General features: G+C 58.1%; 1 protein-coding gene across 4 annotated transcripts in view; it reads left to right on the top strand.

Moving 5' to 3' along the window:
- NFIC (nuclear factor I C) overlaps positions 1 to 24564 on the top strand; it is a 61417-nt gene extending 36853 nt beyond the window's left edge. The window contains exons 4-11 of one of the 4 annotated variants that reach the window (XM_022557656.2): positions 3071 to 3145; positions 3945 to 4068; positions 4700 to 4824; positions 12039 to 12164; positions 14703 to 14887; positions 15471 to 15618; positions 17611 to 17696; positions 21905 to 22029. In XM_022557656.2, the coding sequence (XP_022413364.1) occupies positions 3071 to 3145; positions 3945 to 4068; positions 4700 to 4824; positions 12039 to 12164; positions 14703 to 14887; positions 15471 to 15618; positions 17611 to 17696; positions 21905 to 21922 (887 nt within the window). In that variant the 3' untranslated portion in view covers positions 21923 to 22029. Of the gene's footprint in view, positions 1 to 3070; positions 3146 to 3944; positions 4069 to 4699; positions 4825 to 12038; positions 12165 to 14702; positions 14888 to 15470; positions 15619 to 17610; positions 17697 to 21904 lie in introns of all 4 variants that reach the window. The other 3 variants (XM_089905684.1, XM_022557658.2, XM_022557660.2) reach the window with 3 other exon arrangements.
- Positions 24565 to 25318: the final 754 nt, after the last annotated feature.

Genomic DNA, 25318 nt, shown 5'->3' on the forward strand with positions numbered 1-25318 from the left:
GCTGTTCCTCCAGCACACCAGGCACCACCTGTCCCAGAGCCTCTGCACGTGCTGTGCCTGCTATCTGGACAGCTAACTGCTTCCTTTTGCTCCAGATCACCCAGGTCTCAGCTCAGATGCCTCCCTCTCAGAAAGATCTTCCCTGAGCCCCTCAGCTCCAGCAGCCTCGGCCACTCTCAATCTCAGCCCTCTGTTTTATGTCCTTTCGAGGAAGTTAGTGATTGCGTGTGTATTCGCTTAGTTGCTTAGTGATTGCAAATGTGTTTGCTTCTCACCTAGTGGAACATCACCTCCTCAAGGGCAGAGGTGTTTGTTTTGATCACTGCTGTGTCCTCAGTACCTAGAACAGGACCTGGTACACAGTAGGTGCTCAAAAACCATTTCTAGAAAGCAAAAAAGGAGAGAAGGAAGGATGAAGCAGAGGGAAAAAGAGAAACTAGAGGGATAGTAGATTAGGGGCAAGGAAGGAGGAGAGATGAAAAGGGAGAAAGGAAGAAACAGCCAGTGGGTGAGGGCATCCCCATTGGAAGGTCCGTCACAGGCATGCACAGGGAGGCTGGATGGTTCCAGGAGGTTCACAGGCCCCCAGGCCACACCTCACTGGCCATCTGTGACCCGAGTCCTCCTTGACCTCCTGTGATCCCCAGGCGCCTCCCTCCAAGCCAGATGTTCAAGGCAGGCGGCGGGGGCCATGGCGCTTGGCCTGGTCCCGTGGGGAGCTCCAGCGTCTGGTAGAGGAAATCACTTCCTCCCCGCCCGCCAGGGAGTCCCCTGGAGATGGAGCTGGGCGAGCACTGCACAAACAGGAAACCCCGGTGGGGGTGGGGCGGAGGGGCGTGCTGACAGCAGTCGGCCAGCTGGGTCAGCAGGAAGTGGCCACAGCCACTTCCCCCTGGACACTGGGAGCCACCGCCCTGTCCTCCTCGGGATGTTGTGGTCCTGAGCCTCCCATCATGGGCCTGGGCAGGTAGTAATTGCTCAATGAATGGTGGACACAAAGCTCATAAGCAGGGGGCTTGGGTGGCAGACAGCTGAGGAGCTGGGCACTGCTGTGAGCTCCCTGCGGCCACTGCTGCCCCCTGGGGGCCTGGACAAGAACTGCTCCCACCCCCCTCCCCCAAAGCCGAGAGCTGCCATTCTGTGGGTCCCACCTCCACTCTGACCACTCTCTCTGGCTCCTTCAGCTCCAGCCCTGTTGGCCTCTGATTTGCCAAGTGCATCCCAACCCCAGGCCCTTTGCACAAGCCATTCCCGCTGCCAGGAACATCGTAACCCACAGGGAGGTGGCAAAACGTCAAGTTTAATATCATCCTCATCGGGGCAGCCAGTTCTCACAAGACAGTTTCCCTGTGCCAGGTGCTGTCTGGGCACTACCCAAATTTTCACTCACGTGTTCGCCTTATCCACCCCTACCTTGAGATCTTGGTTGAATGTCACCCTCCCAGGGAAGCCTTCTCTGAGCCCTTCGTGTAAAATAGGTCCCCTCCCCAGCAGGCTCTCCCGACCTTGACTGCCTCACCACTGCTGACACATCTCACACTTAACTGAATCATCTTTAATACTTTCTTTTTAAATTGTGGTACAACACACATAAAATGTAGAATTTTAACCCTATTAAAATGTACCGTTCAGTGACATTAAGTACATTCACAGAGCTGTGCACCCATCACCTCTGTCTAGTTCCAGAACATTCTCATCAACCCACAAAGCAACCCCATCTCCATTAGTCACTCCCCCTCCCCGAGTGACCAGGAACCCACTCTCTGTCTCAGTGGATTTGCCTGTTCTGGACGTTTCCCATCAATGGAATCACACAGTGTATCCTTCTGTGTCTGGCTTCTCTCACTTCTCTCGTGTTCTCAGGGTCCATCCACGTTGTAGCGAGTTTCAGGGCTTCACCTCTTTTCACGGCTGAGTGACGTTCCCGTGTGTGGAGGGACCACATTTTGTGTATCCATCATGGTTGATGGACATTGGGGTTGTCTCCAGTTTCAGCTACTGTAAATCATGCTGCTGTGAACATTCATGTACAAGTGTTTTTGACTTCCTGCTTTTATGTGGCATCCTTTGCCCACCCTGGGCTGTGAGTCCAAGAGGGCAGCTGCTCCTGTACGTCTTGTTCCCCACTGTGTCCCCAGTGCCCAGCTCGGGACGGACACTGGAAGTGCCTGGTAATGGGTCCTGCCTGTGAAGGTCTCTGGGTGTGACAGGCCTGCTCCCAGCTGTCTTGGGTGGGCCAGTGCTCCCGCCCTCTCGAGGCCAGCCTCAGTTTCCAAATCCATGAAATGGGTCTAAACCACCCCAGCCCAGAGAGGAGGGTCCCTCTTCCTTTGACATTAGGCGGGAATGGGTCTGGGCACACTGGGGATTTTAACTGCTGCCTGTGGACCCTCCATTCACCCCATGGTTCTGAGCCCCTGCCGTTTGCCAGGCTCTGGTCCGGGCACTGGGGACACCACAGAGCTCACAGCCTGGAGGCAGAAGGCTAAGAGACTGCAGCATTGCATGGGGTGATGAGTGAGGCAAAGGAAGCAACCTGGTCCCTCCTAGGTAGTAGCATTCATAGCTCACAACCACCCGAGATGACAGGGTGTATGGTCCCCACTTTTGAGATCAGGGAGCATCAAAGCTCAGGGAGGTAAAGTGACTTATCCAAGATCACACGCCGAGTGGGCAGCTGAGCTGAGATGCGAACCCAGGTCTGGCCTCCACTTGTGTGCGCAGCCTGCCATAGCACGGGGGCTCCCGAGGAGGGCTGGGAGGCGGTGTGAAGGCCCAGGATGGAGAAGGGGAGGCTGGCTGAGGCTGCCATGAGAAGGACTGAGCAGAGACTCAGGAAAGGAGATCCACTCCAGCTGTGTTAGGGCAGAGGAGTCCCCGTCGGCTTGGAGGAGCTGAGCTGGCCATCCTCCTGCTGCAGGGCTGTGGTGGTTGGGGAGGGGGGTAGACAGGGTGACTGGCCAGGCTGTGTCCAGCCCCCGGAGTCTGGGCAGCCTGGAGGTGTCAAGGGGGGGAACAGACCCAGCTCAGCTGGCCGCCTGCTGACCCCCATCCTTCCTCTCCTTTCCAGACACCACCGACTTCCAGGAGAGCTTCGTCACCTCCGGTGTGTTCAGCGTCACTGAGCTCATCCAAGTGTCCCGGAGTAAGTGTCCCCGCCCACCCTGTGCTGGGACCCGAGGTGGGGGGGTGGGCTCACACAGGGGAGGACTGTTGGAAAGGAGAAGTGGCTTCGGGATGGGGGCTCTAGGAGGGAAAGGGACTCGGGGAAGGAGGAGGAAGGAGCCCATCACCCTGCCCCCCTCCCCCACATCCTCTCCAGCCACCCTTGTCACCAAGCCTAAGTCTCTAGGAAGGGCGGTATCCAGGCCTTTCCCAGAGTCTAAGGTCAGGGTGACATGCTCTTCCCCAGAAAGACTCCAGATGCTGGGTGGAAGGGCTAAAGAACCTTCTGCCCCAGTATCCCCCATTCCTGGGACCTCCCTCACCCCCCCCAGGAGACCCCAGAGGCCCCCCCCCCCGCAACCTATTTCACCTCTTGTCCTCTTGCCTTACCTATGGACCTGCTGGGGACCTACCTCCACCCTCAGACACCCCCATTTGAATCCTACCCCAGGGACCTCTGGGCACTATCCTGCCTTAACCCTAACCCTTGCCCTTCCCATCCAGATCAGCAGAGCCTGGCCTCTGAGAGTTCTGGGAAGCTTGGCCTCCAGCTTTGTCTATGCTTCTGCCTCACAGTGTGACCTTGGCCTCTCTCAATGGCCTTGTTCTTCTGACCCATCGTATAAGGCCAGTTTCAGCCAAATTAGGAATCAGGCCAATCTGAGAAGTGGTTCCTTTTCGTTCTGCCAGCCCCCAGATGGCTCTCCCCACCCCTCCAAGGCAAAGTGCAGCCCTGGACCTTGTTCCTCCCTCATCCTCCTCTCTGTCGCCCTCCGCAGCACCTGTGGTGACTGGAACAGGACCCAACTTCTCCCTGGGGGAGCTGCAGGGACACCTGGCATATGACCTAAATCCAGCCAGCACCGGCATGAGAAGAACGCTACCCAGCACATCCTCCAGCGGGTATGTCCCCGGGGCCCCACCTCTGGGCACCTCACGCCCCCCCCCCCCTCCATCTGGCCCCAGCTGGTTCATTCCTCTCCCTGTTTTCACGTTCTACCTGGGAAACTCTTATTCATCTTTCAAAACCCAGCCCCCAAGTGACTCTTTCTCCAGCCCTGACATCCCACGCTGGGCTCCCACAGCCTCGAGTCCTACAGGCCTAGACCCTGCGACTCCATGAGAACACAGACATCGGTTCTTGCTGAGATATGCTGTGTGATCGTGAGCCGGTCACATTCTGTTTGCCTCGGTTTCCTCACCTGCTAAGTGGGATCATAATCCTACCAGGTTGTTCTGAGGATTACAGTAGGTCAAGCGATCAGCCAGGCTTTCAGGGCTTTAGTCTCCACTCTGCTAGCTTGCTAGCTTGGCCCTCTGCCGAGTCCCTCCCTGCCCCTGGCCCCAGGTGTCCCACCCAAGTGATGGGCAGGTTAAAGCGGATGTCATCTGAGAAGCAGCCGAAAGTCCGCGGCTCGCGTGACGTCTCGCGATAGCACCCTCCTCGCCCTGCCCCCTAAGAGCCGGAAGTAGCGAAGCCCGCCGGGCCCGTCTCCGTGGTAACCGGTCGCTGGCTTCCTTCCTCGCCCCTTAGGAGCAAGCGGCACAAATCGGGCTCGATGGAGGAAGACGTGGACACGAGCCCCGGCGGCGATTACTACACCTCGCCCAGCTCTCCCACGAGTAGCAGCCGCAACTGGACGGAGGACATGGAAGGAGGTGGGGCTGGCGGCGGGGCCTGACCGACCTTCCGGTCTGGGTTACCGCGACAGTGACTACGTGTTCCGGCAGGCACTGCGCGGGCACCCCGGGGCGGAGAGTCGGCCTGGAGCCGCGGGGCCTCCTGGGAATTGTAGTCTCGCAGGCTGCGCGCGGTTGGAAGTAAAGTCCGGGTTCGCGTTCCCGGAGCTCTTTGGTTCCGCTCTGGCCGGGGAGGTTGGAGATTATCCCTTGCCCGACTTTCCTGCCCTCTGCCTGTTAACGGCCCATCTCTGTGGGGTTCCTGCTATACAGAATTGACTCAGTAGCGATTCTGATCAACAGGGTGCTTCATCCTCGGGTCTGCCGTAGACCCTCAACTACAGCGTCCTGATACGTGGGTTACCTTTCCACTGGGGTCCTTCCCTGGAGTCTTTTTTTTTTTTTTGCAAGATTCCCATCTCCATGGGATCTTGCTCTCTGTGAGTCCAGTTCCATAGGAGCCCCGCCTCTTTTCTTATAGCATCCTTTTCCTGGTAGATTTTCTTGTTGCTCTTCTGTCTTCATATGGTCCTCTCCAGAGTGTCTGTTTCATGGGGCTCCTGTTCTGTAGGGTCAGCAGTTCCGTAGAAGCTTTTTTCTGTTGAGTGCTGGCTCCTCCTGATTCTTTGTTTACTTACCGTCTCCCTAAGGGCATTCTCCAAAGATTTCCCTTCTTTGGAGTTTCCATCTCCATCACAGGTTCTCATCTAAAGAATCCCTTTCTGGGAAGTCCCTGGTGGTCCAGTGGTTAGGACTCGATGCTTTCACCACTGTTGTGGCCCGGATTCAATCCCTGGTAGGGGAACTAAGATCATGCAAGACGCGCCGCGCGGCCAAAAAAAAAAAAAAATCCCCTTCACCTTAAGATTCTGCTCTTCAGTGGACCAGCGTTGCACTTAAAGGAAATGGTTTGCAGAGGAGCCTGTGGGGAGGATGCCCCTGGAATTCCTCAGATTCTCAGCGGGGTCTGTGCCCTCCAGCTTTAGAAGCATGTCTCTACCCCGGTCCCTTATCCCTTAACAAGGGTTCACCCCACCGTATAGCCTAGTGGTTATGAACGTGGACACTCGAGTCCCCCAGCCCTTGCAGCTTCCTGGTGACCCCACCTCTCTGCGCCTCGGCTTCTTCATCTGTAAAATGGGGGTGTTAATACCTGCAGTACCCACCCCATAGGTTTATTGTGGGGATTAAGTGAATTAATGCATTTGATGTCCCTAAAACAGGCCTGGCACATAATAGGTACCCAGTATACCTTAGGATTTGTTTTCTTCTCTCTCCCTCCTCCTCTTTCCCTCTTCCCTGTAGAGTCTGATTTCTTATAAAGATCTGTCTATACAAAGTGCCATACCTATAGGATTCTTGAAAAGCAACATAACATTACAATTAAGAGGGCAGTTTCACTATAACAGAAAAGAATCTGATATATATATATATATATATGTATGTACGCACACACATATATATACTTATATATATGGAACTGAAACATTTTGCTGTATACCTGAATTATTGTAAATCAACTCTTCTTCAATAAAAGAAAGAAAGAGAGAGAGAGAGAGAAAAAGAGGGCAGATTCAGGCATCAGAGAGACCAGGGTTCAAATCCCGGCTCTGTCTTTGGCTCACTGTGTGATGTGTGGGCTGTGTAACCTTGGGCAGGTGACTTAACATCTCTGAGCCTCGGTTGCCTCATCTTCAAAGTGGGAGTGATGAAAACCATCATTCTTTTGGACAGTTGGAAGGAGGACACGATAGAATGTGACTTAAGCAACCACCTGGCACATAAGTGACCAGGAAACAGGAGAGTTTCTTTGGTGTTCATGTCTTTATAAAATTCCCATCTCTTGGAATCGGTCTCTAACACAGCTGGTTGTGACATTTGAGGTCCCAAGCCTCCTCCCTCTTCCTCATTGTGGGCTCCCAGGTATCTAATGCTGGGAGGACCTCTCTATTTATTAGGCTTTAACTTTTTTTTTTTTTTTTCCGGTACACGGGCCTCTCACTGTTGTGGCCTCTCCCGTTGCAGAGCACAGGCTCTGGACGCGCAGGCTCAGCGGCCATGGCTCACAGGCCCAGCCGCTCCGCGGCATGTGGGATCTTCCTGAACCGGGGCACGAACCCATGTCCCCTGCATCGGCAGGTGGACTCCCAACCACTGCGCCACCAGGGAAGCCCTAGGCTTTAATTTATGGGTCAGAGTGTCCCTACGGTTCTGTCTCTGTGGGTTCCCTATCTTTCTAAAGTTTGTCTCTATAAAGACCTGTATTCAGTAAGCTTTAAGTCTGATTGTAGATAACAGAAAATACAAAAGGAAGTGCATTTCTCTCACAAATAAATGTCCAGCCATCAGCCGCCCTGGGCAAGTGTGATGTGAGGGACTCAGTCTCCTGCCTTATGCGCCACTGAATGTGGTTTTCATTCCTACCTCATGGTCCAAGGTAACTGCTGGAGCTCCAGCCATCATGTCTGCTTTCCAGCCAGCAGGAAAGAAGGGTCAAGTCTGGGCATGTCCTCTCCGTTTAAGAATAATTTTCAGAAGGTGCACTTACCCCTTCTGCTTATCTCTGGGCCCCTGAGTTAGTCCTAAGGCCATACTCTGCTGCAAAGGATGCTGGGAAATGTAATCTTATTTGGGTCAATTATGTGCCCATCTCACATCAAGGGTTCTGTTACTAAGGAAGAAGGATAAAGCAGATATTGGGAGACAGTTAACTTCTGCCCTATCATTTACTGATTGGGAACTCAAAAGCACCTCTCACTAACACTGTGATTGAAGAGGTTGTCTACATATAAAGTGAATACTATTTGGAGCTGAAAGACAGCCTGTGCTGATGTAGCCACAGCAGCCCTGAGAGGAAAAATTGTAGCTTTAATTGGAAAAAGAGGCTGGAAATAAAGAACCCAGCATTCAATTCAGGATGCTCAAAAAAGAAAAACAAAATTTTAAAAGGAAGGAAATGCTAGAGAGAGTCACTGGGGCTTGATCCAACCTTCCTACACTGAGAATAAAGTGGCCATGACGGGGGAGGACAAAGAGGGAGCCTGTACCAGCTTCTGGTGTGCGATGGGGAAATCACAGAGCTGGAAGGGAATGCCAGAGGGGGTCAGTCCTCCTATAGCTCCCATTGGTTGCCTCAGGTGATGGCAGACTCACTCCCTCCTGTGGGAGTCTCAGTACAAACCTCTAGTGTGTGCCTGCCCCTGCCTTCCGGGTGCTCACAGGCTCGTAGGGAGATATAAATTCTATCTTTTCCTCCCTCTCTTCTCCCTCCCTCTTCTTCCCCTTCCTGCCCATCCTTCTCCTCCTTTTTCTCCTCTTCCTGGCTTCCTCCGGCTTCCTGTCTAGACAGTCCCCAATTAGCTGTTCATTAAGGGGGTTAAGCTGATTAGAGTACTCTCTCCCTTCCTCCGCTGTGGCCACCATGGGCAGCGCCCAGCTAACCCCCCAGCCCCAGCCTCCTCACTCCGGTGCCCTGGAGGGGCAGAGGCCTGGGGGAAATCTTGCCAGCCCCGCCCAGGCAAGACCCCTGCAGCCGCATCTCTCCGACCCCATACACCAGCTTCCAGCCCTTTGCCCCTTCCGTGCCCGGGCCAGGAGCACCAGGAGTGCCCTTTCTCCTCCTGGCCACATTCTCCCAAGGCCTTCCCTGATTACCCAGCCAAGCGGGGCAGAAAGGGGGTCCCAGAGTGCTTTGCTCTTGCTGCTTCTGTGACCCTCCCCCAGGGAACATGGGCCTCCCACAGGCAGTTATTATATGGAGTGAAGCAGGGAACTCCAATCTCTCTCCTCTCCCCCCATCTCTTTCTGAACTTGGAGGGCAGGAGGGGGTGGCAGAGCGTGGCCTGAGGAGTTACAGAGTTGCCTTTGAATCCCAGCTCCACCACTTCTTGGCTCCCCAGGACCTCTCAGAGGGTCAGTTCTGCCCCCAGAGGACACTGGGCGGTGTCCGGGACGTCTCCAGCCATCATGACTGCGGGGCTCCTGGCATCCAGTGGGTGGGACCAGGGACGCTGCTCCACACCCCACAGCGCCCAGGATGGGACCGCTGAGGATGACCGGTGTCAGCAGTGCTGGGGGTAGTGGGGGAGGCCATCCCACGTGTTAAGTGCCCAGTGAGTGGTGGCTGATCCCAGCAGAACTGCGCTCCGTCCACCCACCTGTACACTCCACACACTCTCTGCCCACCCTGTGTTCCGGGCCCTGGAGACCCAGTGGTTGCCTGCAGTGGGCCCCCCAGGGGAGCTGGCACTGCAGGGGGACAGGCTAGTTTGTCAAGCAGACGGGTGGGTGCTCAGATGGGGGATGTACAGGCCCACCTGTCAGATGAAGCGTATGTGCTTAAACGGGGGACAGACAGGCACGTGGAAAGATACTTGGGGGTGGGCACCTACAGGCACGTGCGTCCGTTAAGGTTTGTGTCTTCGACGGGAGACGTAGGGGTGCTTGACGCTTACGTGGAGATATGTATGTTAATCAGAAAGATGGCCACTCGGATCGGGGAGGTCAAGGGCACGCCTGTTAAATGGAGAGACGCGTGCTTTGATGGGGCATGTACGGGCACTGTGTTAACCAACATCGGTTGCTCACGTGGGGCCATTCGCAGCATGTTTGTTCAGATGCAGGAACGCAGGCAGGAGAGTGACTCTTTCTTGCAGCGCCGGGCGCCCCCCGCCCCCCTCCTGGACCCTGGCTCCCAAAGGCCCCATCTCAGGAAGCTCTAGAAGGGCCTACGGAGGTGCAGCTGGGGGCAGGGTCCACGCCAGGCTATTTCCATCCAGGACAGGCTGTTCTAGGAAATCCTAAGTGAGCGTCTGACAGCCGTAACCTCATTCCCCCTGAAGCCCTGAGCCAGCCGGGAGCCCAACACAAACACACACACGCACGCACGCACGCACGCATGCACGCACACACAGCAGGGCCAGCCTCCTCCCTGCTGGCCGCCCTGGATGCCACCAGCTCCTCCTGTCCCTGGGAAAGCCCGGGCCTGTACCCAAGGCCCCGCTTGGCCGCCAGGTCCCTCTGGGCCGCCAACCGCATCCCAGGACACGCTCCCCCGCTCACACACTGATGCGCCCAGAGCCGACCAGGGCAGCAGCGTCTGTAACAGCAAAAGCAGCTGGTGGCCTGAGTGCCCGTCAGGGGGCTGGTTCCCAGATCTGGCTCACCCCTGGCCGTGCCATCACAGAGAATGAAAGCACCCCACGTGGAAATGCCACAGTAGGGGTGGGGGGAATGCAGCAGCATCTCAGGTGGGACAGCCCTGGGGACCCACGCAGATGCCTACTCGCAGAACCATCAACCCGAGACCCCAGAAACGGTGGCGGGCCTTGGAGGAGGGCGGGGGTCCTAACTGGGGCGGCTCTGCCCCAGGGGACACTGAGCCATGTCTGGGGACATCTATGGTTGTCATGACTTGGGGTGCTCCTGGCGTCGAGTGGGTGGAGCCAGGGAGGCTGCACCACACCCCACGGTGCCGAGGACGACCCACAGAGAATGACCCCGGCCCTGATGTGTGCAGCCTGAGAGGCCACCTTTTGCGGGGTGGCAGGCAGTGTGTCCCTAGAGACTGTCATACTGGGTGAAGTAAGTCAGAGAAAGACAAGTATCACATGATACCGCTTATGTGTGGCATCTAAAAAAAAAAAAGGTACAAACGAACTTATTTACAAAACAGAAGTAGAGTCACAGATGTAGGAAAGAATCTTATGGTTCCCAGGGGGCAAGGGAGAGGGAGGGATAAATTGGGAGATTGGGATTGACATATACACACCACTCTGTATAAAATACCTGGCTAAGGGCTTCCCTGGTGGCGCAGTGGTTGAGAGTCCGCCTGCCGACTCTTTGAGAGTTCGTGCCCCGGTCCGGGAAGATCCCACATGCCGTGGAGCGGCTGGGCCCGTGAGCCATGGCCGCTGAGCCTGCGTGTCCGGAGCCTGTGCTCCGCAACGGGAGAGGCCACAGCAGTGAGAGGCCCGCGTACCGCAAAAAAAAAAAAAAAAAACAAAAAAAAACCTGGCTAATAGGGACCTGCCATGTAGCACAGGGAACTCCACTTAGTACTCTGTGGTGACCTATGTGGGAAAGGAATCTAAAAAAGAGGGGATACATGTATGTGTATAACTGACTCACTTTGCTGTGCCCCTGAAGCTAACGCAGCATTGTAAATCAACTAGACTCCAATAAAAACTATTTAAAAAAAAAAAACAACCCCCACCATGTGTGGATCCACTGCGGGCCTCAGTGGGTGTGTTTCACTGTAAAATGGATTTTAAAACAATTCCTAAACATGTCTATCTCCAGATCCCCACATCCCCAGAGCCCAATTCCAGAGGAGGGGCCAGGCCAAGGACTCTGCCTTTTTTCAGACACGTCGTCATCCTTTGCTGTCACTAGAAAAAACCTCTGCAGAGGGGGGTGGGAGTGGGGGGTGGGATGCAGGGAGGCAGGCGGGGGGCATTCATGGTTCTTCAGGGCGGACGTGTGCCCCGCATCTCTGGGATCCGTCTTTCATGTCATGACAAGGCTCCTCCTGAGCCAGCGTCCATTCTGTGCCACGGCCTCCACGGAGGCTGTATGTGCCCATTTTATACCTTTTATTAATTGAGGCCGAGCTGGAGACCTTCTGGGTTCCCCAGGGCCACCGGGGTAGATAGTGAGACCCCCGTCTGCAGAGGAATGGCAGCAAGTAATTCCAGTGCGTGGGTGTGTGCCAGGCCCTGATCTAACGGCTTTACATGTTGTATTGCATTTAATACTCACGATGACCCTACAGGGAAGATTCTGTCCCCTGGGTAAGGATCGGTGGGGGGGGCACAAGCACAGAGCCACTTGGGCTTTGGGGCTTTGGACCAGTCCTCTGCCCACCCCGTGGCCTTCTCCAGGGCTCTGGTGTCCCTGGGGGCAGGGGGCAGCCCTGAGCCGACTTATGTCTGGAAGGAGAGAAGGTGGGGGCCGGACTCTGTCGTCCAGGGGCCCGTGTGGCGTCAGACTCCTCCTCCCGTGGGCCGTGTGACCCTGGGCGGCCCCCTTCCCAGCTCTCAGCCTTGCTTTGCCCCTCCTTACAATGGGCTCCCAGCCCCTCGTCCATGGGTTGCTGGGAGAAGTGGGGGCAGGGGCTCTGCGGGGAGGTGCAGGGGTCCTGGGAGTGGAATAACCCTGCCTGCCAGCCTTTGACCCTCTGGCCCTCCCCGCAGGCATCTCATCCCCGGTGAAGAAAACAGAGATGGACAAGTCCCCTTTCAACAGTCCGTCTCCCCAGGACTCGCCCCGCCTCTCCAGCTTCACCCAGCACCACCGGCCCGTCATCGCCGTGCACAGTGGTGAGCACCGCGGGCCCCGGGCGGGGAGGGGCGGCTGAGCCCTCTAACCAGGCCACTTATGGCGGTGAAGTCCCACCGGCTGTCTGACCACAAGTCCTATTGCTGTAGCCTCCCACCCGGGCAGGAAAGCCTGCAACTGCCATGGTAGAGAGCACCTGGGCCTGACTCTTTTGGGGCCTCAGTTTCCCCTTCTGTACATGGAGGTGCAGCCCGGGACTCACCCCTTAACCTGCTCCCCATGTGTCATACTCAAGCGGCCCACCGATGGACCCCGGGGCGGAATGGCCGCAATAGGAGGCAGACACGCAGAAGGACACACACAGGCCACACAGGGGTACGGGAGCTCTCAGCCACACAGACAGCGTGAGGTGTGAGCTGAGCCCGTCACCCGTCCACTGGGCTCATAAACGTCCCCCTCCCAGGGCTGTCCATAGGACCGAATGAATTAAATCACAATGAGTTAGATAAAAGCTTGAATGTCACCTGTTGCCCCTTGGTTGTGATAATGATGATTTAGTTCCATACAAGGGCAAATACACATACAGGGCAGAGGCAAACGTCAAAATAGCACAACAGTTTAGACTAGGAGCCGGCCAAGCAGGCCCCCCAATTGCCACCGTTCTTGTAAATAAAGTTTTATTGGCGGAGGGCCACACCCATCTGTTTACATGTCATCTGTGGTGGCTTTCAGGCAACAAGAGCAGAGTTGAGTAGCTGCATCAGAGACCCTATGGCCTGGAAAGCCAAAAGTATTTACTGTCTGGCCAGGGGCTAGAGAGAGAGGAAGGGGGAGTGACCACTAGTGGACACAGGGCTTCTTTTGGGGGCAGTGAACTGGTTCTGGAATTACGAAGTGAATATACTAAAAGTCACTGACTTGTTTAGAAAAAGAAAAAAAATAGCAAATACCACACTGGAATATTACTCAGCCATGAAAAGGGGTGAAGCATGGACACTCGCTACAACGTGGATGGACCTTGAGACCACAATGTTCAGTGAGAGAAGCCAGACACAGAAGGACACACAGTGGGTGATTCCATTGATGGGAAATCCACAGACAGAGAGTGGCTTCCTGGTTGTCAGGGGCTGGGGGAGGGGATGGGGGTGGTGCTAATGGGGACGGGGTTTCCTTTCAGGGGATGAGAATGTTCTAAAAGAGATTGTAGTAATGGTCATACAGCTCTGTGAATGTGCTAAAAAAACACAGTGAATTGTACACTTTAGAAGCATGGATTTTATAGTGTGCAAATAATATCTCAATTAAAAAAAAATATTGACCCACCAGCCATTTATGGAAAGAGCTAGCCGAGCCCCAGGTCAGGGTGTGGCCAGTCAGGCTGGGCTCGAACCCTGGATCTGCCACCTGCTTGCTCTGTGGCTGGGGCAGAGGACGTTCCCTCTGAGAGCCACGGTCATCCTCTGTGTTTTTTTTTTTTTTATTATTCAGTAGTCAGGACCTCCTCTGACCACAGCCGGGAAATGTTCTCTCTGATTTTTTTTTAAATTAATTAATTAATTTACTTATTTATTTTGGGCTGTGTTGGGTTTTCATTTCTGTGCGAGGGCTTTCTCTAGTTGTGGCAAGTGGGGGCCACTCTTCATCGCAGTGCGCGGGCCTCTCACTATCGCAGCCTCTCTTGTTGCGGAGCACAGGCTTCAGATGCGCAGGCTCAGTAGTTGTGGCTCCCAGGCTTAGTTGCTCCACGGCATGTGGGATCCTCCCAGACCAGGGTTCGAACCCGTGTCCCCTGCATTAGCAGGCAGATTCTCAACCACTGTGCCACCAGGGGAGCCCCCATCCTCTGTCTTAAAAAAAGACGTGATGAAGGGCTTCCCTGGTGGCGCAGTGGTTGAGAGTCCGCCTGCCAATGCAGGGGATACGGGTTCGAGCCCTGGTCTGGGAAGATCCCACATGCCGTGGAGCAACTGGGCCCGTGAGCCACAACTACTGAGCCTGCGCGTCTGGAGCCTGTGCTCCGCAACAAGAGAGGCTACGACAGTGAGAGGCCCGCGCACCGCGATGAAGAGTGGCCCCCGCTTGCCACAACTAGAGAAAGCCCTCGCACAGAAACGAAGACCCAGCACAGCCAAAAATAAATAAATAAATACATAAATTAAAAAAAAAAAGACGTGATGGGAATTCCCTGGCGGTCCAGTGGTTAGGACTCAGCAGTTTCACTGCCGACGGCCCAGGTCCCTGGTTGGGGGACTAAGATCCTGCAAGCCAAAAATAAATAAATTTAAAAAAATAAAAATAAATAAAAGTGCTCCAAGGGGTGACGCCAGAACTCTGTGGGGGTCACAGTAGATTCATCGAATCTGGGCGTGTAAATGACAGCAGGGCCTGGTCATGGCAGATGCCACTGGGTCTACATATTCGTATTATTCAATACAATTCGTATTATTCAATTCAATACATATTCATATTATTAAAGGTGCCACAGCGTGGGCGTGACGCACACCCACAAACATAGTCATTCGGAGACAGGGCGGCCTGGCGGGAGCCCCTGGTGACCACTGCCCCCCTCCTCTCCACAGGGATCGCCCGGAGCCCTCACCCGTCCTCGGCCCTGCACTTCCCCACCACGTCCATCCTGCCCCAGACGGCCTCCACCTACTTCCCGCACACGGCCATCCGCTACCCACCTCACCTCAACCCCCAGGACCCGCTCAAAGATCTTGTGTCGCTGGCCTGCGATCCGGCCAGTCAGCAGCCTGGACCGGTGAGTTTGGGGGGCACGACCTCCCTGGGGCCCTGGCGCGAGTGTCAGGCAGCCCTTCCTCTGCCAGGGCAGCTTCTGTTTTACAAACGGCGGGGTCCACAGCCCCTGGAGCCAGACCGGGTGGGAATTCAGGCTTTTTCAGATGTCTGAGCGGACGGTATTCTAGGAAGCCCCCAAATCAAACACGGTTACGGCTGAGCTCAGGCCGCCTTTGGCCAGACTTCCACCAAAGCTTTTGGTGTCCGGAGCCTTTCAGATCTGGGAACTGCGGGTGAGGTGGTGGATGAATGAATGCGTACTCGCGGCAAATGCAGGGAGATGCGTCTAGGCCGCCCATGAGGTCCAGCGATGCTGTTTAGGAGGCGTGGAAGGAAAGCCAGTGGGTACACAGTAGCCTGAGGAGGCAGGGAAGGCATGGCGATCCCAGGATGCTGGAGGCCTGCGGGGTCAGGCGAGCACCGGGCACCCACCAAACTCGTCCCGGCCGTGCCCACCAGGCCGGTCCACAGCCCCGGGGTGGACGGCAGCCCGAGGCGGAGGGGGCGCCCGCCGCCTTAACCACCTGTCTCTCTGTTCCCCCCAGTTAAATGGAAGTGGCCAGCTCAAAATGTCCAGTCACTGCATTTCTGCTCAGATGCTGGCACCCCCGCCCCCCGGGCTGCCGCGGCTGGCGCTCCCCCCCGCCACCAAACCCACCTCCGAGGGAGGAAGCTCGTCGCCGACCTCGCCCTGTAAGCACCCGGGAAGGTGTCCCCGAGGGGCCCCTCCCCTCCCCGGCCCTGCCTCTGGGGTCGGGGTCTCAGGCCCAGCCCAGTGGGTACCGGCGAGTTTGGTGGGTCCCCAGATGGAGGCCTGGGGCCCACGTGGTCAGGTCCACACAGGGCCAAGGCAGCCTGAGGGGATGGCCAGGGGCAAGTCTGGGGTCCACCCCCATTGGCCGAGTGGCCTGGGGCCCCCGTGTCCCCCCCTCTGGGCCTCTAAACCCTCTTCCGTGCAACAAGCAGCTGGCAGTAGGTGAAGATCTCAAACTGGAGGTGGGAGGGCCCGACCCGGCCCCCAGAAGCCTTTTGTCTGAGGAAAATGAGAATCTGTTGTGGTTATGGTGGCTTTAAAATCAGGACATCTCACATAGAAATTCCAGAGTTCCGGATTCTCCGGGGAAACTGGCCCCAGTGGGCCCTGCTCCTGCTGGTAACCTGGGCTGGGCCACATCTTTAGACAGGACACACCCTGCCTGCCCACCTGACCCCAGGAGGCCCTGGGTTGGCTGCCTCGCCTTCTATAACTTTCTGCTCTCTGGATGTGGGTCCAGGTGGTAGCCTGGTGGGAGACCCTGGCTTGGTCTCCTAACCTTCTAGAACTTTCCACCCTCTGGATGTGGCTCCAGATTATGGCTCACCAGCCCCCAGGGCACCTCCCCCTCCCCCACCACCCCCAACCCCAGTCCAGGGCTGCTCCAGGCTGGGAAGAGGTTCCTAGAATTCCCATCCTGGGGTCTATCTACCCCATCAGTGGTGGCTCTGCCCCCAGCCTCTCCCTAAATCCCCTTCCTCTTTGGGTGTCTCTCCCTCGCTCCCCAGATGAGATTCCTCACCCCACCCAAGCAGGAGGGGCCAGCCCTCCCATCTGGGCCCCATCGGCCCCCCTCCCCGCATTCAGCACCCCAGTATTTCTTCCCCAGCATCCACTGCCTGCCGAGACCCGGGGCAGCCTCACGTGCAGACGGGCTTTCTCCAAACACCATGATGGAGCACAGGGCACTGGGTTGCAATCCTGCCCCTGCATCTCGCTCCCTGTGTAACCTTAGGCAAACCTCCTCCCCTCTCTGAGCCTCAGTTTTCTCAGCCGCAAAATGGGAGAGTCACCAGAGGGTGGTGGCGAGTGAGTCAGTGCAATAGATCAGGGAGAACGTTTAGCGGGAGGCCGGGTGCAGAGGACAGAGTCGGCATGCGGCGCTGGTCTTCACCTACTCTCCCTGCTTTCTCATCTGTGAAATGGGCATAATGTTCATGTCTGCCGCGTTGAGGCTGCCGAGGGTTAAAATGGGATAGTGCCCAGTGCCTGGCTTACAGTGACGCTTAATAGACGAGGGAGAAACACGGATTTCTTCTCCTTCCTCTGCACCGGCTTCTGAACTGCAGGTGCAGCCTGCTTCCCAGCCCCCACCCCCAAATCCCCCAAGCCTCACCACCTCCCACTTATCTGCACCCTGGTGGAGACCACATGGGGACCCTCCCGCCACCCCTGTCCCCTCCCCAGCCTGGGTTGCGAATCATTCACTCACCGGCAAAACATAGTGCGATTAAAATATAATCATATATATATATGTGCACACACGCAGCCTTCCCCATGCCCTCTCCAGGAGGGAAATTAATAAATAAAACGCCCTCAATAATTCATGGCCCCCCACGCGGCGGGATGCAGGCCGCAGGAGCAGGATGGACCAGGCAGTGGAACACTGAATAATTCACAGGCGGTTTCTGGATTATGAAACTTTCGTCCTGCGCCTACCCTCTCAGCAGACACCTACCCGCGTGACCCCGGGGGCCCGAGACCGTGGGCTTTTCGGGGTGCCTGGACCATCGGGGGAGGGCGGCAAGCTCGGAGGCACCGGCTGCTGGGTATGAAGGCCCGGCTGTGTGACCCTGGGCAGCGGCCACCCTCTCTGGTGCTCCCGCGTCGCCCCCGCGCTAACGGGCTTTCGGTCTCTCTCCTCCCCGCAGCCTACTCTACGCCCGGCACGTCCCCTGCAAACCGTTCCTTTGTGGGATTAGGACCAAGGGATCCAACGGGCATTTATCAGGCACAGGTAGGGGCCAAGAGGCCGGCTGGTGGGGGGGTGGGAGGGGCAGGGCAGAGGGGCTGGCCTGGGCGCGCAGGTAGAGGCCGGCCTGCTGGGTCCCGTGCCGCTCCCGCCAGCCGCACCCCTGGCACGGTGGCCAGCCTCCCAGCCCCTTCCAGGGCCTCGAGCCCACGCCCGGGGACGTGGTATGGCCCCAAATCCTGCCAGGGGGCACTCCTGGCAGAGCTGCTGTGGGGCTGGGATTTTCACCGCCCTGGCCCCATTTGTACCTATGGGAAGACTGAGGCTCGCAGAGGCAAGGGGATTTGCCCAGGATCACACAGTGCTTCAGCCCAGGCTTTCAACCCCCCAGCCTTCATCCCCTCCCACGCCGGCCGGAGGGAGGGACCACAGGAGAGGGAGGGTAGGGGGTGCCAGAGGACCCCAGGACAGCAGGGGCAGGTGGGAGGCTGAGGCAGCCCATGGCAGGGGGCGGGGCCTCCTGGTAGGGCCTGCAAGCCCCCAGCCCTGGCTCCAGCTTGCGAAGTGGGAGTGGGGTGGCAGAGGCGGGGTGAGCATCACTGTAGCTGAGCGCACACCAGGGCGGGGGCGTGAGGCTGGCTGAGGACGAGACGAGGAGGCTCAGAGAGGAGGAGTGAGTTGCCTGAGGCTGCACAGCAGTGCAGGGCAGAGCCTTGATGGGTCTGGAACTGAGACTCATGGCTCCCAGCTTCTCTCGGGGTGGGAGGTGGCCTCAGCCCCTGCCCACGTGTCCCCGACACCCGCCTTTGGGCCAGGGTCCACATCTGTGTTGCGTGCAAGCCGGGAGTGTGTTGGCAGGGGGTGTTCAAGGGTGGTGGCTGGACCCCAGAGCCATGCTCCCTGGTGCGTGTTGGGGAGGGAGTCACGGGATATGAAACAGCCACCAGCTGCTCCAGGCCCAGTGAGGCCCAGACACACAGAGAAACCTCTTCAGGGCTGCCCAGCATCTCCAAATCCCCAGAGCCATAGAGTGTGGGGATTTGTGGGGTCCCCAGGGGTCAGGTTCGGATCCTCGAGCCACTTTGGGAGGGTCCCCCGCAGTGGAGTTCGTGGGGAGGCGTGGGGAGGCGTGGGGAGGCGGTGGAGTGGTAGCCACATCCCCGGAGACAAGGATGAGACCAGAATCAGCCACGCTGACCATCCACCACAGCCTGGACCCCTGGCGACCATCTGAGGCTGGCCAGGTTGCTGTTGGCAGCTCAGGGGGACAGAGTGGGTGGGCAGGACCTGGCTATCCCCCTCCCTCCCTGCCCAGACTTTAGCTGGGGGTGCTGGGGTCAGGGCACCAGGGCTAACTGCGGGGAGCTCTGAACCTCAGTCTCTTCTTCTGGCCTTGGGCACCTCCTGGGAGTCTTTGAAGGGTCTGGAGCATTAGGGGACCAATTTTACCCAGAAAGGGCACTGAAAGGCCAAGACCACCCCACACACCCTCGCACACCCAAACTGTAAGTGTCCTGCTTTACAGAGCCCCAGCCAGGATCCGACAGAGGGGGTCACTTGGTCAGGGTTACCCACCGAGCTGGGGTGGCCCCAGGATTCCCCGCCTTGAGTTTTGGGTTCTGTCCTGGCCTAGACACCCCTGCCCCCCGGTGCTCAGGGAGCCAGGCGTTTCCTCTCCCACCCCCACCTGACAGCCCTCCCCGCTGGAGGCTGGGAATGTCCTAATTGCTGCAGAAAGCAAAGCTAATAAAAGTGACAGGGAGGGGGCCCTGGCCCCTTAACCCTTCCCCAGCCTCCCCCCCACCCCATTGTCAACCCCTGCATGGGGGGACGGGGGACCACCCGGAGCCAATGGCCTGCAAGGGGAGGGAAACCAAGGTGCCGGGGAGGGGGGCACCTTTGGTCACCACCCACCTTGGCCAGCAGGCCCCGCTGGGGACCCAGAGAGAGTGGGTCTGGGGCTGTGGAGGAACCTGGGGGTCGGGGGGGCGCATCCAGGGCCCTGCCTGGGTGGGGAGGGGTGAGAGCCTGGTGTCAGGTAGAGTAGGGTGTCCAGGCAGGGGCATCAGCACTGCCAAGGGCTGGAAATGATGGGGAAAGAGCCTGAATGTGGAAGACCTCAAATGCGGGCTTTGGCCTGGGGGCCGAAGGGAGCCACTGAAGGGATGAGAGGGAGGCAGGAGCACAGCCAGGGCTGGGAGTTGGAAAGAACTTCGTGGGGCTGGTGGGGGAGGGTGGCACGGAAGGTGACAGACGGATGAGAGACCCCAAGGCTTATGGAAAAGGCGAGGCCCCCCCATCTGGGTCTGGTGGAGGACCCCGCCAGCACCACGCAGGCAGGACCACGGGTCCCTGGACTAAGGGCACCTAAGTCCCCCGGTGGGTTCAGCCCCCCACCCCCGGCAGACCCTGGAAGGAGGGAAGGGTGGGAGGAAGGGGCCATGAGACCCGCTCCCCGCTCTTGGAGCCCCTTTGCAAAGGGCTCAGAGCCCAGAGGCCTCTCCTTTCTGGCCCAGTCAGCACTTCCTCCGCCTTCATTATTCCTGGCCGGTTGGCTTTCCTCTGCCCCCACCCCCGGCCCCTGCCTCCCAGCCTGCAGCGGCTTCTCTCCCCGCACCACCTGCCCTTCCATCTCCTGCCCTCCCCACAGTCAGTGCCTTGCCCCCGATCAATAGCCTCTCCCCTCAATCAGCGCCCCTCCCCCAATCGATGTCGGTTGATCTCTCCCTGATCGATTGCCCACCTTCTTCATCCCCTCCACCCCCGTCTCTCACCATCAGTCCCCCCAGTCCTGAGCCATCCATCACTTTGGCCCCCAGAGTGGGGCTCTTGTGGACTCTGACACCCCCGCCCCCTCCGCTGTGTGAAGGGGTCCACCCGGCCGAGCATTTTACACCAGAAGCTCTTTGCCCATCACGCCCATTCAGCAGATGAGCAAACCGAGGTCCAGAGGAATTTAAGCCACATGCCCAAAGCCACACTGGTGGCTCCAGCCAGGCCAGGGGGATGCCAGAAGAGCCCAGAACTCACTACTGACACCGCGTGGCCTCTGTCTCCCCCTCAGCTGATGGGGGACGATGTTGAGTTGAGGGTGCCCCCCCGCCCCACTGCTGTGGGCAGAGAGCCTAGGAGGGGAGGAGGCAGGGAGGAAGGGCCTAGGGGAGGCCAGCCACCACCAGGGAGGGTCACGCCCAGAATCTGTCTGGTTGCCAACGGAAACCAGACATGAGGTAATGGCCAAGATGAACTTGAACTTGGCTGGAGGTGGGGGGCTGGGAGCCATGGCGCCAGTTCGATGGGATGGTCCAGCGGCTGCAGGGTGGCCTGGTTGGAGGGGGTGCGATTGATTTACAGCAGGGGGTGGAGGAGCAGCGCTGCTGTGACCCCAGCGGGGTGGTGATGGGGGTTACCTACCCCCAGGCCCGCCCCACACAGGCGAATAGGATGCATTTCCAGGGGAAGGGTCTGTACAGCGGCTTCCCTGTGGAAGCTGTCCATGCAGACCTGGCCACCTGACCCAGAGCCTCAGTCTCCCCCTCTGGAAGGTAGGAGTCATGACCCCCTCAAAGGCCAGGCTAAGGGGTCAACCCCAGGCAGGGGGACAGGCGAGGACTGAGGCCTCTCAGGCCTGAGTTCGAATTCTGGCTTCTCCCCTCCCACGCTGGTGGGCTTGGGCAAGTTACCTTACCCCTCTGAGCCCCGGTTTTCTTCACTGCAAAACGGGGTCTGGGGGCAGTAGTCCCTCTTTCATGGGGGTTCTGGGGGAACCGTTAAATGGGAAAATGTCACCCTCTGCGGACAAGGTAGGCAGATCCCCTCCCCTATTTTATACTCAGGGCAATGAGGTGCGGGGGTGAGGTTGCCGGATTTAGCAAACAAAACCACAGAATGCTCGAGTAGATTTCAATTCCAGATAAAGGATTGAAAAGAAATAATAAATTTTTTTTAGCCTAAGTATATCCCAAAAGTTGCATGAGATGGACTTATATTAACAGGTTTATCCGTAGTTTATCTAGAATCCAGATGTCACTGTACATCCTGAGGTTTATCTAGCAGCTCTGCTTAGGGGCAAAGTCACTTGCCCAGGGTCACCCAGCCGGTTATGCCAGGTCTGGGATAGGGGAGACAGAGGTCCCAGGTCCCAGGGGGTAGGGGGGCCTCAGTGGGTATGGGCAGTGGCTGGCGGAGCCTGACCCCCCATCTCTCTCCTTCTCTCTCTTTCTCTTTCTCTGTGTCCCCCTTGGGCCACCCAGTCCTGGTATCTGGGATAAGAAAGATTTCTTCCCACGCCCTGCTCCTTCGTCCCGGGAATCGCGGGGAGCCACACAGCCGGCCCCCGGCCCACGTTTTTGGTGGCAAGCTAGAGCAAGCAAGAACACCCCGCTGACTCCCAGCCCGGCCGAAAGACAAAACACACAGACACATAACACACAGGAGGAAAAGAAAAAAGAAAAAAAAAAAAGGAGAAAAAAAAAAAAAGACAAACGGGAAAAAAAACAAAAACAAAAGAAAACCACACATAAAAATAAACCCACCCAACCAAGAAGGTAAAAGGTAAAGATGGCAACGCTTCGGACTCTCGGGATGCCGCGGCCGGACGGACCGGACTGGAGGGCCAGGCCCCACTGCCCCTGGGAGCGGGCGCTCGGGGCGTCCTAAGTTATTCATCTCCTCTCGCTGCTGCTCTGGGAGGGCCGGCTGCCCCCACCTCCGCCCTGGACCAGGTGAGCGCAGCCTGGTGCCCGTGCCCAGCCGACGGGGCAGGACACCCAGCGAGGCCGCCTCTCCCGCGCGCCCCCATCGCCACTGCCACCGGGACAGTGTTTGCCAAGTGGGGAGGCAGCCCCCGGGGGGCCGGCGAGGACCCCGGCGGCAGGCAGCAGAGGCCACCGCGGAGGCTGGGGTGGGCAGGGGTGCGACAGGGGCAGAAGAGGGTTGCGGGGAGACCCCGGGCATCGCCGGGGGACAAGGACGCATGGCCAATACTCTCTCAGGAGTGCCCCGCGGTTGTGGACGTCTCCGCCCCCACCCCCCCCAGAGCGCGCCGGGGACTCGGTCTTTAGTGAAGTCCTGTGCGCGCCAGCCCGGTTTGGGAGACATCTCTATGCAAATGACCCCCAGCCCGCCCACCCCCCCCAGGCATAGGAGGCCACCCTAGCGCACCCCAGTCCCCGGGGGAGGGCCCCGCGTTGCACACACTGTAAGAAATGCACTTTCCGAGGAGGGGGCTGGGGGCGGTGGAGCGGAGGGGCCCGGGGCTGCTCTGGACTCTCCATCCACCCAAGCCCTGAATGGGGAGGACCCCACCACCCCGCTTAGCCCATGGAGGTGTGGGAGGTGAGAGCGAGTGGTTTAAGTGCCTGATTCCCACCGCCCGCCCCCCCCCTTTGTCCAGCTGGGAAGCGAGTGGCCGTGGGCATCCTCCAGCCTCCTCCCCCGTCACCCAGCCCCTCCAGTTGCTGACCCCTCATTGCTATGCCCCCCTCAGAGCTAGAGCGATGGGAACCCGCCCAGTGGGCCCAAGGGGCAGAGCTGGGCATCCCCCCAGCGTCCTGCCGTGCTGGGGCACGGGGGTGGGATCTGGGGAAGGCGGTGTGCCCCCCGCCAACGCCTCCTCTGCCAGTGCCTTACATCCTGGAGCGACACCCCCTCCCTGGTGCCTCCCGGCCCAAAGGGGGACCACGGTTTGCACTTTCATCCCCCCACCCCCCGCCGAAGTGGGGCACAGCCGGGAGGTGCATCGCAGCTGGGCCGCCAGAAGGAGAGAAGGCCAGGCTGGGTGCAGTCCACATGTGCCTGGACAGGGCAGGGGGCTCTGGCTGGGGGCAGGGAGGGTCAGCGCCTCGGGGCTTCCTGCAGCCTTGTAGGGGGCCTCCCATCTGCTAAACATTTTCCGTTGAGCCTCTCCAAAAACACTAAATCTGGGGCCACCGGGTGTCCCCTCACCCCAGCTGCCCGGCCCCATCCATGCCTCCACCCCGGGATGGCCATCTTGGGTGGGGAGCCTGGGAGGGGGTGTTAGGTGTTCTAGGGTCACCAGGCCCAAACACAAGGACCCCTCCCGGCCCATCCGTCTGAGCCCCAACTGGCCTCCTCCATGCCTGGCGCTGGGGAATCCTGACCTCCATCCCCGGACCCAGGCCTAAGCCATGGCCCTGGGCAGGCCTCCGCTTCACCTGCTCCCAGCCTGGCCCTCCCCTCCCTCTCCCGGTGAAACCCCGGTGCCCCAGCCCGGCCAGCCTCCCCCCACATCCCCAGACACCAGACTTTCCTCCTCCCAAACCAGCCCAAGGGGCTTGGCGAACCCACTCGATCATAAAGAGAAACGACCCCTCCCCCGCAGACCCTTCCCCACCAGCCCCACTCCCGCTGTCCGGAGGGGTTCAAGAACCCTTGGTCCGTCCCTCTGTCCCCAGGGCCCCTCCACCGGGTGGCTGCTGGGGACCAAAGCGTGGGCCGCTCTCCAGGAGAGCAGGGGGTTGTGTAGTTGGGGTATCCGGAAGCTTCTCAGCCGGGAACCTTAGGGTGCGGGTAGGTGGGGGAGGGGAGGGGGCACCTGGCAGCCCCCAGCTACCTAACTTTGCATGGTGCTTAGTCGAGGATTCCTGTGACCTGGCTCCTGACGTCAGCTCGCGGCGGCTGAAACTGCATGGCGAATGATACTGGCTCTATCTCCCTCCCCCAGCCCTCCCCTAGCCCTCCCCCCCCACCTCCTCCTCTTAAAAAGAAAAAAAAAAAAAAAAGATACAAAAAAAAAAAACCTTAAAAAAAAATTCCATGTTTCCTAATTTGCACGAAATTTTCTACCACATGATGTGCCTTGCCTTCCAAAAATAAGTATTACCTTTAAACAATATCAGCGCACACAGATAGCTGCATGCACTGCTCGTGTAGTTAAAAAAAAAAAGAAAAAGACAAAGCAATGACATGAAATAAAAAGTAAAAATTGAAAAGATGTATTTCTATTTGTAAAAAAAAAAAATTAAGAATTAAAAAAAAATCATATTGCTAAAAAATCAGCAGTCCACGGAACAATCGCCCCACGGTTTGCCCTCCCCCCAGCCCACCCTTGGCCGCATCTCCATGTCTCCTGCTGCATTGGGGGTACCCCCTGGTGCTCTGCGACGCCCCCCAGCCCCACCCTCGGTCTCCAGAGGGGTTGTTTCCGAATCCCCTGCCCACAGAGGCTGGCGGACAGACCTCAGGGGTGTCCCCTGACACCGGGCAAGGGCTTCTCCCCTCACTGGGCCACAGGCCGGCCCCCCAGACGCCACGCATGCACCCGCGACCCATGCGGTCCGCCCGTGGGGCGGTCGCCCTGCCGACAGCCAGACTGCCCCCATCCCACCTCTCCCGCAGGCTGGCGTCCCCCTGGCTCAGGGTCAAATCGCTGTTCCGCCCCCAGCCCCTTCTCCCCCTGTGCAGTCCCCCGCCTTCTTGCCAAAGGACCCACCTCACCCCAACCCTGGAGACTGGCCTTGGGTGGCAGGAAGGACCCTCCTGCTCTCCCACCCAGTTCTACTATGTCTTCCAGCTGTAACTGTGGAGGGGGGTCTGGTGTGAAACAAAAAGACAAAACCCGAACCCAATATATGCAATATTTGTCTGTCTGTACTTGTAGGTCTAGTTCAGCCATCGGAGGCCCGGCCGGGGGGGCCAGGGGGCAG

The sequence above is a fragment of the Delphinapterus leucas genome, unplaced genomic scaffold (genome assembly GCF_059928025.1).
Source record: "Delphinapterus leucas isolate spDelLeu-1000000601 "Yukka" unplaced genomic scaffold, BTC_Dleu_Yukka2 spDelLeu_asBTCV2_sq25, whole genome shotgun sequence".
NCBI lineage: Eukaryota > Metazoa > Chordata > Mammalia > Artiodactyla > Monodontidae > Delphinapterus > Delphinapterus leucas.